Genomic DNA, 16,469 nt, shown 5'->3' with positions numbered 1-16,469 from the left:
AGACAACAAGAAACATGTTTTTTGTCATTAAAATTAGATATCACTACGGCATATGATCGTCTAGAATGGAACTTTCTGCATGCCATGTTATCCAAGATTGGTTTTGCTCCTCATGGATCTAAATGGTTATGAATTGTGTTGTTTCTGTAAGATACTCTATTCTTGTGCATGGTGAACCAACTCCCCAAATTGTTCCAACTAGGGGAATTAGACAAGGTGACCCTCTATCACCCTGCCTATTTATTATCTGTGCTAAAGGCTTGTTTGCATTAATTTCTAAAGCTGACAATGCAAATGTTATTTATTTATTTATTTTTTTGAAGGGGTTTGGAACCCAGCCAAGCTGGGAGGCTCATCCCCACGCCTGACTTATTATATTAGAATTAAAAAGTTGCATAGAGGGGGACATGACGCATTGACCTCTAGCAATGTTACAAGCATTCTCATAGAGAACATCCCGAATAATAATAGGAGTCTTATCTAACCAGACATCATTTAGAGCATTATAACTAGCAATGTGTGCTAATCTATGAGCAACACCGTTTGCTTCACGCATAATGTGCCTAAACTGAGATGAGTGAAAAAATGTCAAATATGACTTAAAATCGTCGATAATGCACCCAACCTCAGAAAGGTCATCATGTTCTTGAGACATGGCTGCAATCACGAGTGAACAATCACTCTCCAATTCAGCCTCCGCATAGTCCTGGTGAATGGCCAATAATAGTCCTGCCCTACAAGCCTCCGCTTCCATGTGTAACGCAGAGCAAGCATGAGGAAAATACCTAGCCATTGCAGCCACACAATTACCCTGATCATCCCGGATAACAACCCCAATACCACCAACTCCCAACTCGGGTCGAAAACTACCATCCACATTGACTTTCAGTCGCCCACTCGGAGGATAAGCCCATTTAGTCCGGGCCCTTGTTCTCTTGGTAGACTGAACTGGGTGGACCAATTGATAATCTTGTAGAACCTTCAACGCACTCAGAGCCGTATTCAAAGCATCAAACTGGGTACCTTTCCACACTATGCTATTGCGTTCACACCACAGAGCCCACAAATACATAAAAAACCAATCACACTCATGCACAGCACACACATCCATCACATTCCACACCCAATCTTCTAGAACATTCCCTTGCACCTTAATTGCTTTCAAACCAAGTTTTCCAAATGACCAGAAGCACAATGCAAATGTTATTGCTGGTCTACAAATGTGCCCTCAAGCCCTTACTCTTCACCATTTATTTTTTGAGGATGATAGCTACTGAGGAGGAATGTTTTTAGTGCAGAAAGGTTCTAAATATTTACGAGCAAGCATTAGGACAAAAGTGAATTTTCAAAAGAGCAGCGTTGTGTTTAGCAACAATGTTAAGCAAGAGACGCAGTGTTGAAATTGGCATCCATCCTAGAAGTAAAGTGTGTAAAAAAACATGATAGATATTTATGACTGTCCTTGAAAGAGCAAATCAAAAATTGCTATTTTTGCTTATATAAAGGAGAAGTTTTCCTTGAAACTCATCAACTGGAAGTCCAAAATTCTCAGCTCTGCAGGTGAAGAAATTTTAATCAAAGCTATTGCTCAAACTATGCGTTATATGCCATGAATTGTTATATGTTACCCAAGGGCTTGTGTGTTGACATCCATCAATTGTGTGCATCCTTTTTCTAGGTGTTCTGAGGAGAAGAAAAAAAAATTCATTGGAGGAGCTAGGAAAAGTTGTGTCTTACAAAAGCTAAGAGAGGAATGGGATTCAAAAATATTTATGCATATAACGTAGCAATGCTTGCAAAACAAGGATGGAGACTTGACTCTAATCCTAACTCACTCATTCCTAGATCATATAAGGCTAAATATCACCCAATTGTTGTTTTTGGGAGGCAGAGCAGAGTGACTCACCATCTTTTTTTTTTGGAGAAGTATTCTCAAAGTATTTTGAAAGTATCCTTTTGTGTAAAGTCAGCTTATTGGATTGCTAGAGGAAGTGTGTTTGGCAACACTAGCATCTACATCCAATGGGGACCCTTTTAAAGATTTATGGAAGAGAGTGTGGAAAGACAAGGTGCTTGGTAAAGTTCAAATTTGTATATAGCAAGCATGCAATGACTTACTGCCTACCAGAGCAAAACTGCTCACTAAAGGCTTTCAGGGTGTCACAGATTTCTTGCTTTGTCCTCACCATTTTTAGACAGTGTGCACATCTTTTGTAAGTATCCCATTGCTTCTACTATTCTTTCATCAACTCCCTTTAATACCTAATATTCACTTCAAAAAGTGGATGCTTGATCATGCTGTGAATCTCAAACAAGACATGTTTGAACAACTCTTGAAGGTATTATGGGCAATATATGGAAGAATAGAAACAATAAACTGAGGAATGGAACTTGTCAAATTGCAAATGACATTGTTTTGAGCTCCTTAGCATGGTTGGACGAATTTAAGCAGGCTAGCAGATTGCAAAACTGCCTGTAGTATGTGAGAAGCAGCGTTGGAAGCCTGCTCCTGAAGGAAAGTGGCACTACTAGAATTATGCCATCAGACATCACCACTATTAAATCGGTCGGAATTGCACGCGATGTAAAAAATACATCCTAACATCGGTTTATGAAATATTGATTTCTATTGTGATTATAAACATCGGTCGTTAAATTAACCGATGTGTAAAGTCTCGTTCAAAAATTTTGAAAAATTTGCGGAGGGACTAAGTTAAAAATTTTAGAAACGCGGGGGGACTAAATTTTCATTCCCTCCATTCCTCCAACACTTTAATTTTTTTTCACACTCTGAAACTTTCGAACCGTAATGACTAACTCTCACTCCTTCCAAACCCTACTCTTCCAGCCCACCCCCCCCCCCCCCCCCCCCCCACGCTCTGAATTATGATTATATGGTTGTTTGATATATAAAAATTCGGTTGCTTTTGTAATATGGAATGAGAAATGATGGTGTTGTGCTCATTTGTTGTACATAGGTGGGTTTGCTTTGAAGAGAAAAATTGCAGGACAGTGAGAAGAAGAATTCAGTGTTCAGCACAAGCACCACCTCCAGCTTGGCTAGGAAGTGCTTTTCCGGAGCCGGGCCAGAGGACTTGAGATGGTCCAAAAGCCTAGTTCTGTTGTTGGATCTACTGGTTCCATTGGAACCCAGGTATGACAGAGATCCCTTTCTTTCATTTAATATTTGTTTTGGGATTAAAGATAAAAATGTAAGTGGACAGATTATGGAAATTGCATTAGTTGGTTAAAATCACAATTTCCTGTTTCTACAGACATTGGACATTGTTGCAGAGAACCCGAAAAAATTTAGAGTTGTGGCCCTAGTAGCTGGCTCAAATGTGACTCTTCTTGTTGATCAGGTAATCCATCAGATGGATAAAATTTCATAGAATTTGAAATTTTATTTCTTCCGTCATCAAAATCCATTTTATAATTTGAGTGGCAAAGAGTGGCAAAACTGGACTTGATTCACTCGATAAACTCACTGTGTAATCATCCATCATTACTACTAGTACCCTAGTTGTCTTGAGTTTGGAATTGATATATGTTACATATTTAGCCTGGTGCTGAAAATCCTAATTTGTATTGCACAGGTGAAAAGGTTCAAACCCAAATTAGTTGCAGTTAGAAATGAATCATTAGTTAATGAACTTAAAGAGGCTCTATCTGGTCTAGAAGACAAGCCTGAGATCACTCCTAGGGAGCAAGGAGTCATTGAGGTAGCCTAGCATCTAATTGTTTGTCAAATCACATTTGATGTCCTTATTGTTGCATTCATTGAGTTTCTTGATTCATTGATTCATGGGAACTAGAGTCTCTGACTCCATGATAGCTATTTCATGTATTAATGTGTTTCTTTATGCCATTTGGATAACTGAAAGGTTTGGGTGAATTCCAACTATGAAAAGTTTTGAATAGCACAAGTGTGATGTCATGTGATGGTATGAACTACAAGGACAATTTTCATTATCTCTTATGTGAGGTTGTATAGAAACTATGTTCACATTCGTTTTTTTCCCTGATCTCTGAAGCCATGTTGATAAGATAAACTATATTCACTTTATTTTCCCTTTGGATGTGAGATTTAGGTAATTCAACTTCTGTGCTTTGCTTTGGGGAATGTTCTAGAATTCTGATGTTTATGTATTTTTCTTTTTCAGTTGTCAAGTCCACTATCCAAGGGGCCGCTAAATGTTTAGTCTCAGGACCTTGTGAGGTAATACTTTAGTCACAGTTTATGATTCATGTCATTTTTGTCTTATATTCTACTTTTCAACAGTTTGTATCTCCTAGAAAGAAGTTTCTTACTAAACGTTCTTTTTCATTACTTTAAAACAGGAATGATAGTAGAGGGCTGGATGTTCCATCATCACTAGCTGTGACTGCAGATAAAACTGATGGTACAGTTGCTCTGGTGAAATCAGGTCCTGAGAAAGTTAAAACTACCCCTGCAGGAGAATATCTTACTTCTGCCTTGAATGATTTTGACCCTGAACAACATGACAGTCTTGCTGCCATTTCAGATGGTGCAAACAAACTTTTGATGCTGGTAGGGTTGGTCATTGGCTTTATGTGTTTCATTGATGATAATGTGCAATGATAATGGATGTGGTGTCATAATGAATTTGTTTTTTAAATGAGTTATTACTGGTTCACTTTCATCATATATACCCTTCATTTACCAAAAAGAAAGAAAAAAAAAACATATGATTCATTAACCAAAAAAACGTTACCGCCAAGTTGAGTTGGCTTATCCTCCTTTTTTATTTTTAATTATTTTTGCGGACACAGTGCATCCAGTTCTCATATTGGTAATTTATTTATTATTCTTTCAAGTCTGACGTGCACACATAATCTTTCTTACAGGTTCTGGCTGCAGTAATTAAAGCTGGGGCTTCTAGGGAGCATGAAATACTTGCTGAAATAAGAGATGTTGTTTTCTCTTTTATTCGTAAAATGGAACCGCAGAGGGTAATGGACACCATGCTTGTATCCCGTGTTAGAATTTTGTATATTACATCTTTGCTTGCTAGATCACCAGAGCTGCAGTCCATCAAGGTAATGAAATAAGACAGACGTGAACTTTCAGTTTGTTGCTATGCTTTATTGTTTTTCCCTTTCTCCCTGTATGTGATTTAGTGTTCTACCATTTTTCTATCTTTTTATTTATAGGTTTCTCCCGTTGAGAATTTTCTAGAGAAGGTAATACTGGACGTAGTAGAAGCTCCAGTCGGGGTAGCAGCCCTGGAAGAAGTCCTGTGAGCATATGTGGAGAAACACGAGTTTGTTTCTGATGTAGTGCTGAATGAGGAAGTGTTTAATGATAAGGTTTATACATATATATTTGCATATATATTGCAATTAAACTTGGAGTAGAAACAAGAGTTTGAAATCATGTATATACATTAGTGGCATTCAGAATATTGGTCTTTAATATGTTTAAGGTTACTTATCAACTGTTGTCATTCTGTACTAATATGTAGGCTTTATGCTCAACTTGGAGGGATGATGGGGCGACTGTCTTCTCTTGAGGCTGTGACAAGCAAGCTAAGATGTGGTCCTTGGCTACAAACCAACAATGATTGTTGCTCTGCATGAAGCCCCCATTAAAGACATGGCCGGGATCCCCCATTAAAGAAATTATTGTGGTCCTGTTGTTTGCAGTATTTTCCTACTGCTGCTTCTTATGTGGACTCCAATTTTAATTTTTTTGCTTTATGTACTTGAAAAAGGAAAACAAAAGACATATACTTTGTTTAGTTAGTTAATTTGGTAACTAAATGCTCATTTCTTTATGCAGTCGTTTCTGTGGTAAACATTGCAGTTATTTTCCTAATTAGCCATACTGTCATCCGGTTTGTACGTAGTAGGTTAATTGGGGTTTTATTTTGCCTATTTTGTGAAGTGTCAAGGATAATGATTTATAGTAGCAGCTATATATTTTGTTGATATATCCTCATCTAAAGAACATGATGTCTGTACATAAAGTTTAGATCAATTATAACCATAAAGACTGATGTCCATTGAGAGAAATACATCAGTCTCAAAATGAAAATCGATGTCTCATTAACCACAAGAGATCGAATTATTATGCTGGAACCGATGTGCCACAAACTAGTGTACATCGTGTTTTAGATAGAGATCGATGTCCAGTATAGGTATTGTCATCAATGAAGACTAGAAAACCGATGTGTGAAACAGTATCAGTCATCGTTTTTAAATGAATAACGATGTTAAAATGCATAGTTGCGTTGTATGTTATATATTTCTTTAAGCATTAAAGACAATAAGATGAGGATTTAACAATATTTAAACATACAATTTTTTTATTTTTAAACGTATTTACATCGATTTATAATGAGTAACCGATGTGTATAGTGATACTAGACATCGGCTAAAAACCGATGTCTGGATTTTCCAGACCTTTCTCATCACCCACTAAGACATCAGTCAGGATTCTTTTTCTCATCGGTTTTTGGCCGATGTCTGAGGGCATTTTTCTAGTAGTGTGGAAACTCGATGTTGCTGGCAGTTTTCTATAGCAACAGACAATGGATGACTTGGAGGAGTTCTCAGAGACGATTTGGGGCAGTTTAGAGTTGCCTTTGCTGTTTCGGTTAGGACTGTAGCTATTGCAAAATAGACAGAATTAATGGCCATCAAAGAGGGTCTAAAACTACTTCAATCGTTACAGGTTGGTAATGTGGTCATTGAAACTGATTGCCTTGAGGCTACATATGATATTGCTAATGTTAATTATGAGCTTGGAGCTATTGGAGGTCTAATAGATGACATAAAAATGGCCATGAGTACCATGCAGAATGTTTCAATATGTCATGCTCCAAGAACATGTAATGGAGTGACAAAAGACTAGCTAGTATTGCCTATGAGGCTAGTGATGGTTCCTTTAGTTTGATAACACTCCAGAATGCATTTTGCATGTGTAACAGCTTGATTGTAATTACCTTCATTAAGGTTGCTTAATAAGTCGATCATTTCTTTGATTCAAAAACTATCCCAAACAAATATGGAGTTTTGAAGATCTCACCTACAGAGTGCATCCTTGTGATAAACCAAAATGTAGCATTTTAGCTGCATCCGTCTAGGCAAAGTTCCACCCTAAAATAAATAATAAAGAGAAACAAGAAGAATAAGACCATTAATGGAAAGCCGATTTAACCAAATCTAATAGATATTGATAAGCCGCTTAATGGTCTTCTTCTTCTTTCTCTTTATTTTAAGGAGACACTGCATCAACAAATGCACTTTCAGCAAGTGTCTCTACTTCAGGTCTTCCTCATGAAGAAAACAAATTTCCCTACTTGCATATATCCATTTAAAATATATTATGTGTAATTTACTTTGATGCGCTGAACTTTTTTTTTTTTTTTTTGGATTTTTTTGTATCATAAGAAAACAGTAGGAGGATGATATATTCTTTAACAAATTACATATAAGTTATTGACAAAAGATCTATTTAATTTCTCATTCTAATATTAGACTAGATACACCACCCAAAAAACCCGACTGCCCTTGGTCGAGAGTTTGAGAAATTCGGCTCGTCCGGCGGCGCCCGGATCGGTGGGGTGTCTGCCTCGCCGCTTTTGGACCGCTGTCGGATGGGTGTAGAACGCTACTGCTCGGGGAGTTCAGAGGGAGAGGCTTCAGGCTTATGGTTTGGACGGCGTTGGGTTGGTGCCCAGACGACTTCTCTGGGTGTGAAGGCGTTGTGCAGGGCTCGCGGGATCTGCGTGCGTGCGGCAAGGCTGGTCTGCGGCAAGGTTCTGATGGCTTTGAGTGGCGGTGTGGCTTCTAACGAGCTATGCAGCAGGCGGATCTTGAGGACTCGGGCGGCAGGCGCAGCCGGGTACGGTGGTCTGGAGGGGGGAGTGGGTTCCAGGCGGTGCTGGCTTGTGGCGGAGTTTAGCGGCGCGACTCGTGGCGAGGCTGGCTCGTGGGGTGGCTGGTTCGTGACGGAGCTCGAGGGCGGCGCTGCACAGCCTTTGCAGGCGTGACTCGTGGCGAGCCTGAGAATAATCTCTTTATATTACTTTTTTTTTTTAGAATAATCCGTTTATATTACTTTTTTTTTTCTCTGAGAATAATCCGTTTATGTTACTTTTTTTTTTTCCTTGAGAATAATCCCTTTATGTTACTTCACAAAACCTTACTCTCCTACGACTCTCATCTTATCGTCTAATCCTGTTACTGCACTCGTCCAATCCCGCTACTGCACTCGTTGCACCCATACTCGTTCAGTTCTGCTACTGCACTTGTACTCGTGTTCTGCTACTGCACTCGTCATCGCCTAATCTTGCTACTGCATTCGTCGAATCCCTCTACTGCACTCATTGCACTCATACTTGTCCAGTTCTGCTACTGCACTTGTACTCGTGTTCTGCTACTGCACTCGTCATCGTCCAATCCTGCTACTGCACTCATACTCGTCCAGTTCTGCTACTATACTTGTACTCTTGTTCTGCTACTGCACTCGTCATCGCCTAATCCTGCTACTGCACTCATCCATTTTTTCTATTGCACTCATACTCCTCTAGTTCTGCTACTGCATTTATACTCGTGTTCTGCTACTGCACTCGTCATCGCCTAATCTTGCTATTGCACTCGTCCAATCCCGCTACTGCACTTATACTAGTCCAGTTCTGCTACTGCACTTGTACTCGTGTTCTGCTACTGTACTCGTCATTGCCTAATCCTGCTACTACACTTGTCCAATCCTGCTATTGCACTCATACTCGTCCAGTTCTGCTACTGCACTTGTACTCGTGTTTTGCTACATTTTCTTTTTCTTAATAACACACAACTACATTCCTGAACTATGCTAAGAACATTAATAGGTTCTGCACTTGTACTCGTGTTCTGCTACTGTACTTGTCATTGCCTAATCGGCTAATCCTGCTACTACACTTGTCCAATCCTGCTACTGCACTCATACTCGTCCAGTTCCGCTACTGCACTTGTACTCGTGTTTTGCTACATTTTCTTTTTCTTAATAACACACAACTACATTCCTGAACTATGCTAAGAACATTAATAGGTTCAAATGCAACCGAAAAAAAGCATGAACTGTATGCATAATATAACAAGTAAACCACACTATCATATGGGCATATGAAGTACAAATAATTTTCCATTTTCTTAACAAAAGTTCAAGAACATCAAAGCAACTATTTCAATTCATAACCTTTATACAATTATACAAGAAAAACCAATCCCATTTACCAAACAACCATTACATCCACATAACCTTTATACAATTATACAAGAAAAACCAATCCCATTTACCAAACAACCATTACATCCACATATCCTAAACAAAGCATCAATCTTTCTTCCTCTAAATGACATAAACAATCATTAAAGTTTCATATACTTGTAATTTATCAAGGTCGTTGACCATGGCCTCTCTTAATGGTCTCAGTGAGCTCCAAGAGCCTATCAGCCAGAGTAGACTTGCCGTGATCGACATGGGTGATAATGGAGAAGTTCCTGATCCTCTCAGTAGGGTACTGGTTCAAATCCACGGCGTTTGCTGTTTTGGCGAGAATGGAAGCAAAAAAATTGGCTCAATCTCAAAGTGTCGCCGTCGGAAACCCAGAATAGCTTCCATTGGCTCCTTCACGGCGAGTCGACCTTGCAGAGCGCGAAGACCGAGTCGGCCACCAGGATCGGGCTGCGGGGCTTGGACGGAAGATTGGAAGAGAATTTGAGCCACTGGTTGCCAGCGCCGCCAAAGAAGTAGAGCACGGCAAGCTCAGTGAGGACCATGACGCGGGTGGCGGAGTCAACGAGGACGGAGCCATGCCTTGACCAGGCGGAGCCGAGTTAAGGCAAGGGACGGAAGTGGCGCGTGAGAGGGTTGCAGACGATGGACGAGGGATTCGGCGGGTCGGACTTGGATTAGGATGTGAACGGGTAAAACGGCAGAGAGAAAAAGAGAGATTTTAATCAGTGGCATAAGAGTAAATATTTCATCAAACTAAGCAGTTTTGTCATTTTTCATTAAATTGAGGGTCAGACTTGCATCATTTGGCTTTTAAGCCCGAGCTCATGTTCTTATTTGTATAAGCGTAAATATTTCATCAAACTAAGCAGTTTGATCATTTTTCATTAAATTGAGAGTCAGACTTGCATCATTTGGCTTTTAAGCCTGAGCTCATGTTCTTATTTGTATAAATATTTTTGAAAGTGAGTTCTCTGTGTTTACATCTTTGATCATGTGCTACTATGTAATTTTCTATATATTTTTCCTATGCTTTTTAATGCGAGTGGTAGTTAAAGTTGCACTCCAATGGGTAGTATTTGTGAAGCAATAATGTTGGGAACAATTCTTCTATTTGTTTCAAGTTCAATGTCCACCCTCATGGTTCAGAAAAAGAAAAAAAATTGAAAAACAGAAAAATCTTCAATTGCAGACTAATAGTCAAAATAGTGGAGAGCAATTATAACTCTCGCATATAGATCAACTGATAATATGGTTGGAAAACCTATATATAAGGACCAACTTTATTCACTTGAACTTACAAATAAGACATCCACCAAATCGTTTGTTGAAAAGCAAACAACAAAAACAAAAGAAATCATAAACAGCACCACACAGGCACACATGACATGCACATTAACCCCAAAAAACAGGTTCTTGCCTATGACTTGATCCATGCCATGCAACACAAAGTTAAACTAAGATCGATGCATCTAACTATAAGTCCCGCCAGTCCCATAGCCGGGGGCATTACCACCCACATGGGTGTTATGGGCCGTAGTCCTCCCGGTGCCGGTGCTGGTTCCGATCGGATGTGCGGTGGCAACACCCTCAACCACCTGGCCAGCGGGTTCCCCGGTCCCATGTCCGGGCAGCGCGGACATCTGATTAAACCCGGTTTGCTGCCCAGTAGCCCCGGTGGTTGGATATGTGGCTGTTCCAGCCCCGCTGGTGCTGTATCCCGTCGGCTCAGTGCCGTAGCCTGTGGATCTAGCCGGAGCTGTTCCATGTTTAGCGGCGGTGTTGTGATCCATGGCCTCACGCTTGTGCTGCTCAGCCTCGGCAATCCGCCCTTCTTTCTTTTGAGTTGCCATGTCCTTTTGGATCGGGTCCTGCGCCTTCATCTTCTCCATCTACACATAACCACATCATATCTCTCATCAACGAATGATGCAAATTGATTAAGTATGATATATTCGTCTATAACCTAATAGAGAAAAATACTAAACCTTCTCCTGCATGGTGGCCTTGGTCTTCTCCATACCAGACTTGGCAGAGGCAGCTACGTTGGCCGCAGCTTCCTTGATTGACTGCATTTTCACTTTCTTCTTTTTCTTTAGCTGGAAAAACAAAACTTGTCTGAAAAAGAAAACTGTACGATCAACCAGTTTCCGGTGCACTTCAAATAGGGTTCAGACGATGATCTGGAGTCCTGACGCATGGAAAAATACGCAGACCAGGTGGAGCTTCAAGAGAGCTTCATGGTTCTTGTGTTGACACGAAGAGGACACGTGTCGAAGGATACAAAGATTATAGATTTGGAAGTTTATACAGTTACGACGAGTGTGGCTTAGAAGAAGACGGGACTAGGTATACGTGTTAGGTCTGTAATTTTTTTTTTTTTTTTGGAAACAGGTTCTGTATCTTTTTTTATGGCCATGTATGTTTTTTTTTTTTTTCGATAAGAAAAGAAAAATTACAGCGAAGAACCCCCAAAAGCAACTTCATCCATGAAGGTCAAAATTAAAGGCATGAAGGACTATGATTCCAGCTAACTATGTCAGTGTCATGACCCAAATTAGTAAGAGCATCTGCAACAAAATTCGCCTCACGCCAAACATGCTTGAATTCAATTTCCGAGAAATGAGAAGCCAACATTTTGATGTCAAAAACTAGCATACGAATCTTCCAAGGAACGATGATCTTATTAACATAGTCGATCAGGGTCTTTGAGTTGCCTTCAACTTTAATGCTTGACATACCATGAAGCTGTTCATGTAGGCCTGTTCTTACCAAGTCCAGGTGGCGATTTTAATTCTTCTAAAAAAAAAAAAAAAGGTAGTTGAATGGTAGAATATTTTATTATTATTTGTCATCCTTTCAACTACCTTTTTCATTCTCTCAAAAAAAACAAAAAGGTAGTTGAATGGTAGAATATTTTATTATTATTTGTCCTCCTTTCAACTAACAAAAAAAAAACAAAAAGGTAGTTGAATGGTAGAATATTTTATTATTATTTGTCCTCCTTTCAACTACCTTTTTCATTCTCCAAAAAAAAAACTACCTTTTTCTAAGGATGAATGCGAATTATTTCTTTTTTCCATAATAAAATATCCTATCATTGAACTGCCTGAGTACAATGGTGATAGATAGTGTGAGGTCTAACTAGCTTTTTAAGGATGAATGCGAGTACAGTGGTGATAGAATAATAGATCCTTGTGAGGTATATTTCAGGAACCACTTCGGTACTAGTCTACGACTTAATTTGAAAGATGCAATCATACATGGACACATGAACGCAATAAGGAAATAATGGGGGGTTGGAGGTTCCAACATAATTAATTGCGTGAACTTTCCTTCTAGTTCTGTAATCAATGAACATATGTAATTAAGTTTGGGAAATGGTTTTTTGTTTGGAGAGGGGGTGTCTGGACCTCATAAAGTATGAGAGTAGTTTTGCCACTGTCTATAGGGTCTCTATTCTCACAATAATATTACCCAATGGGTGGTTCTAGTAGGATCTCTAAATTTGATATTTGGACCTCTATTACATATTAAACCTCCAGTTCAATTTTTTTAATACTAAAAAAGCTAAGTGCACCTTCTTAATTTTACTAAAACACCCTTGAACAATTAAATTTATATTTTCAAATTTTTTTTTCTTTCCAACTTTATGAATTCAACCATGGAAAATTTTGTGAGGGAGCTGCCAACATTCTTGGTGTACTTTTAGTGGCGGAACAAGACAATTACAAAGATTTTTTGTTAATCCAGATCATAGTTTTTTTGTTTGTTTGCAATGCGGATGGTTCTAGAAAAGACTTTGGTTCTTAAATAAATAATATATATCGATTAAATCTAATTAAAATGAGTTGATCTTGGATCTTTTGATAATTGAAAAAAAAAAAAAAATAAGACCTTCATCTATCTTTTCTCAATTTTTGTTTTTTGAACAATAAAAGAAATTTTTTCATTGGGTAATTCTAGTTGGACATCCTAATTTTTTCAATTGTTATTAGACTTTGTCAACTAATGTTAAAAGACAAATAAGGATAGAGAGAATAAAAAAAAATACTCTTCTTACCTCCCCCATTAATATAAGTTACCTAAAACAATTAAGTAAAAATAATTAATTTCTATACATGGCCCCCTCATCTAATACAAAAGTAAATTCAAAGCAATCTGATTTAGAATTTTCTTAAACTAAATTGTTGAACATTTTGGTGTAGTTATTATTAATTAAGATCCAACTGGGGGAAACTTTTTTTCATGAGGAAAACCCTAAAATCTAGTAAAGGGATTAAGGAAGAGGTCCACTTCTTCTTTGAAAACTTGGTGGGCAAATGCAAAATGTGCAATAGGGTGTACCATGATATTGAGGCTTGCAACCTTGCGTCTGCAACACCAGCAGAGACTGTTGCAGCATAGCCTATGGCGCGAAAAATGGAACTCAATGGCCCTTTCTTAGGTTTTCAAGGAAATCAGTTCATTGATGGAATTTTTTGATTCCAATGTATTACCACTCCCATGCTACCGCCAGTAGGAAGATCTTTATTTGGTGGAGCTGAATCAAGCAAGACACGCAGACCTGTGGTCATTTGCAGTGCAGACACAAGATCAACTAGTGAGGATGAGTCGTTGACTCTAGTTCCATTAGAAACTGAGAATCAATCCAAGAGGGATTGACCTTTCTCCTCCCCAAAGAAGCTGAAATTTCTTATGTCTAACTTACTGGAAGGAAAAACAAGTCCAGTTGCTTCCACAACAATGAGTCTGTTCTGTTGGAACATCCGGGGAATGGGAAGGGCCCGGACGTTCTGTGATTTGAAGGACTTCCTGTCTGTCCATAAGCCGGATTTAATTTTTCTCATTGAGACGAAGATGACTGAGGCTCAAATGGGGAAGTTGAAAACTCGTTTGAGGATGGATGGGGTTCTCTACGAAGGAAGGAATGAAGATAATGGAGGTGCCCGTGGAGGGTTGTGCTTGTTATGGAATAATAAAGTGTCTGTTAGTTATATTTCTTCTAGTTTTTATTTTATTAATGCAATGGTGACTTGGGAGGATCAGAAAAAATTCGTTTTACTGGGTTTTATGGGCATCCAGAGACTTCTCAGAGACACTTGTCTTGGGATTTATTGCTATCTCTGAGAGGGGATTGCTCGGAACCTTGGTTGTGTTGTGGGGATTTTAACGAGATACTGGATTTTAATGAGAAGATAGGGGCTGTGATGAGGTCTCAACGTCAGATTGATGGCTTTCTTCACGTGGTGGAGGACTGTGGGCTCTATGAGTTTGCTTTTACTAGATTTCAGTATATTGGGGATAATAGAAGGGAGGGGGATGCAAATGTAAAAGAGCGGTTAGATCGTGGATTTGGTAACCTAGCTCTGATTCAACAATGGGGTGGTATTTCTTGTCACCACCTGGTATCAATGTCTTCTGACCATTGTCCTTTACCATTTGAAAATGATCCGCCGATATCTAGTAGAGGAAATTGGAGAAGGAAGAGAAGATTTTTGTTTGAAGATATGTGGTTAACTCATGAAGGGTGTAGGGGTGTGGTAGAGCGGCAATGGTTGTCTGGAGCAAATTCTGTTCTGGGAAGATTAGAACAGGTTGCGGGTGGATTAAAGAGATGGAATCAGGAAACTTTTGGTTCTGTTAAAAACAAGGTGGTCTCTTTGCGTGAGGAGCTTGATGCCTTGCAACGTCAACATCCTACTACTAATATGATATGTAAAAGAAAAGAAGTTGAAAGTTTGCTTGATGGGGTTTGGAGAGGGAAGAATTGATGTGGAAGCAACGAGCTCGAGCTTCTTGGTTCAAGTGTGGGGATAGAAACACTCAGTTTTTTCATCAAACGGTGAAGTAAAGAGGGAGAACAAATCGAATTAGTGGCATCTTGGGAGAAGACAATCGTTGGAGGACTGATGTGCATGAAATTGGACGTGTTTTTGTCTCTTACTTTCGTAATCTTTTCACTTCTGGAGAAGGTTCTATGGGTGAGATGATTTTTAGTGCTGTTACTAGTAGAGTGGATGCACAGTCAAAGGAGAGTCTTAATCGAGTGTATGGTAGGGAGGAGATTGAGCTGGCTTTGAAGGGCATGAATTCAACAAAATCTCTGGGGCCAGACGGTATGCCGGCAAGATTTTTTCAACGGTACGGTTCTGGAATATTGTTGGTAATGATGTGGTGGATGTGTGTCTGAGTTTTCTTAATGGAGATGGTTCTGTCGCTGAATTCAATCATTCACTTATTGCTTTAATTCCAAAGGTACAGAATCCAAAGAAAGTTACGGAGTATCGACCGATTAGCTTGTGTAATGTGGTGTATAAGCTAATTTCGAAGGTTCTTGCTAATAGATTGAAGTCTGTCTTACAGGAAGTAATTGCTGAGAATCAAAGTGTGTTTATGTCTCAACGGCTCATACATGATAATGTCATTGCAGCTTTTGAAATTATTCATTGTTTGAAAAGAAGGGGGAAAGATAGTCGTCAAAAGATTGCTCTTAAGTTGGATATGGCAAAGGTCTATGATCGGGTTGAATGGGGTTTTCTGCAGTGTATGATGGAGGTTATGGGGTTTCCTTATAGATTTATTTTCCTTATTATGGAATGTGTGAAATCAGTGACTTATTCAATTCTGTTGCAAGGAGCTTCTTTTGATAAAATAAAGCCTTCGCGTGGGTTGAGACAAGGGGATCCTATCTCCCCATATCTTTTTTTGCTTGTTGCGGAGGGGTTCTCAGCCTTTATCAGAAAAGCCGAACGGGAGCAGCAAATTCACGGTGTTGCTATAGCTAGAGGTGCACCTTCGGTCTCTCATTTGTTTTATGCAGATGTCAGTCTCTTATTTTGTGATGCTACAGTAACAGATTGTTTGGCTTTAAAGAATATCTTCTCTCTCTATGAAGCGGCCTCAGGGCAAAAGATTAACAGAGATAAGTCGGCGATTTGTTTCAGTCCTCAGACTCTAATGTCTTTAAAGGAAGACTGCAGTGCTATTTTGGACATGCCGGTTGTGCCTTGTCATGAACGTTATCTTGGTCTACCAACTGTCACGGGTAAGGACAAGAAAAAGCTATTTCAATCCTTACCAGATAAAGTTTGGAACCGTGTACATGGATGGGAAAGGAAGCTGCTCTCTAAGGCAGGGAAAGAGGTGCTTATTAAAGCCATGGCACAAGCAATTCCCAATTATACAATGAGTGTTTTTCAATTGCCGGCGGGGACTTGTGATG

The 16,469-nt window shown here is 39.3% G+C and overlaps 1 protein-coding gene and 1 long non-coding RNA gene across 3 annotated transcripts; one reads left to right on the top strand and one right to left on the bottom strand.

Annotated features, from left to right (window-relative positions):
- The first annotated feature begins 3,019 nt into the window (after window positions 1-3,019).
- Window positions 3,020-5,924, top strand: LOC133723780 (uncharacterized). Of its 2 annotated transcripts, XR_009853266.1 has the most exons (8): window positions 3,020-3,154; window positions 3,276-3,362; window positions 3,597-3,722; window positions 4,164-4,219; window positions 4,342-4,552; window positions 4,870-5,061; window positions 5,176-5,331; window positions 5,487-5,923. It is a non-coding gene; the product is annotated as an uncharacterized LOC133723780 (long non-coding RNA). The 2 variants fall into 2 exon arrangements; XR_009853265.1 differs by having other exon boundaries at window positions 5,176-5,924.
- Window positions 5,925-10,441: 4,517 nt separating this feature from the next.
- LOC133723586 (late embryogenesis abundant protein 46) lies at window positions 10,442-11,390 on the bottom strand. The gene is made up of 2 exons (XM_062150449.1): window positions 11,233-11,390; window positions 10,442-11,136 (listed from the first exon to the last, which is right to left on the bottom strand). Exons 1-2 carry the CDS (start codon window positions 11,317-11,319, stop codon window positions 10,717-10,719), a joined length of 507 nt encoding a protein of 168 aa, XP_062006433.1. The 5' UTR covers window positions 11,320-11,390; the 3' UTR covers window positions 10,442-10,716.
- Between the last annotated feature and the right edge of the window lie 5,079 nt (window positions 11,391-16,469).

Source organism: Rosa rugosa, chromosome 7 (genome assembly GCF_958449725.1).
Source record: "Rosa rugosa chromosome 7, drRosRugo1.1, whole genome shotgun sequence".
NCBI classification, from domain to species: Eukaryota; Viridiplantae; Streptophyta; class Magnoliopsida; order Rosales; family Rosaceae; genus Rosa; species Rosa rugosa.
This window is presented reverse-complemented; position numbering and strand designations above follow the sequence as displayed.

Excerpts from the sequence above, each read along its gene's own strand:
- LOC133723586 (XM_062150449.1), bottom strand. The coding sequence starts at position 11,319 with ATGCAGTCAATCAAGGAAGCTGCGGCCAACGTAGCTGCCTCTGCCAAG. Across the intron at positions 11,137-11,232 it reads AGGCCACCATGCAGGAGAAG|ATGGAGAAGATGAAGGCGCA; the intron begins GTTTAGTATTTT and ends GGTTATGTGTAG.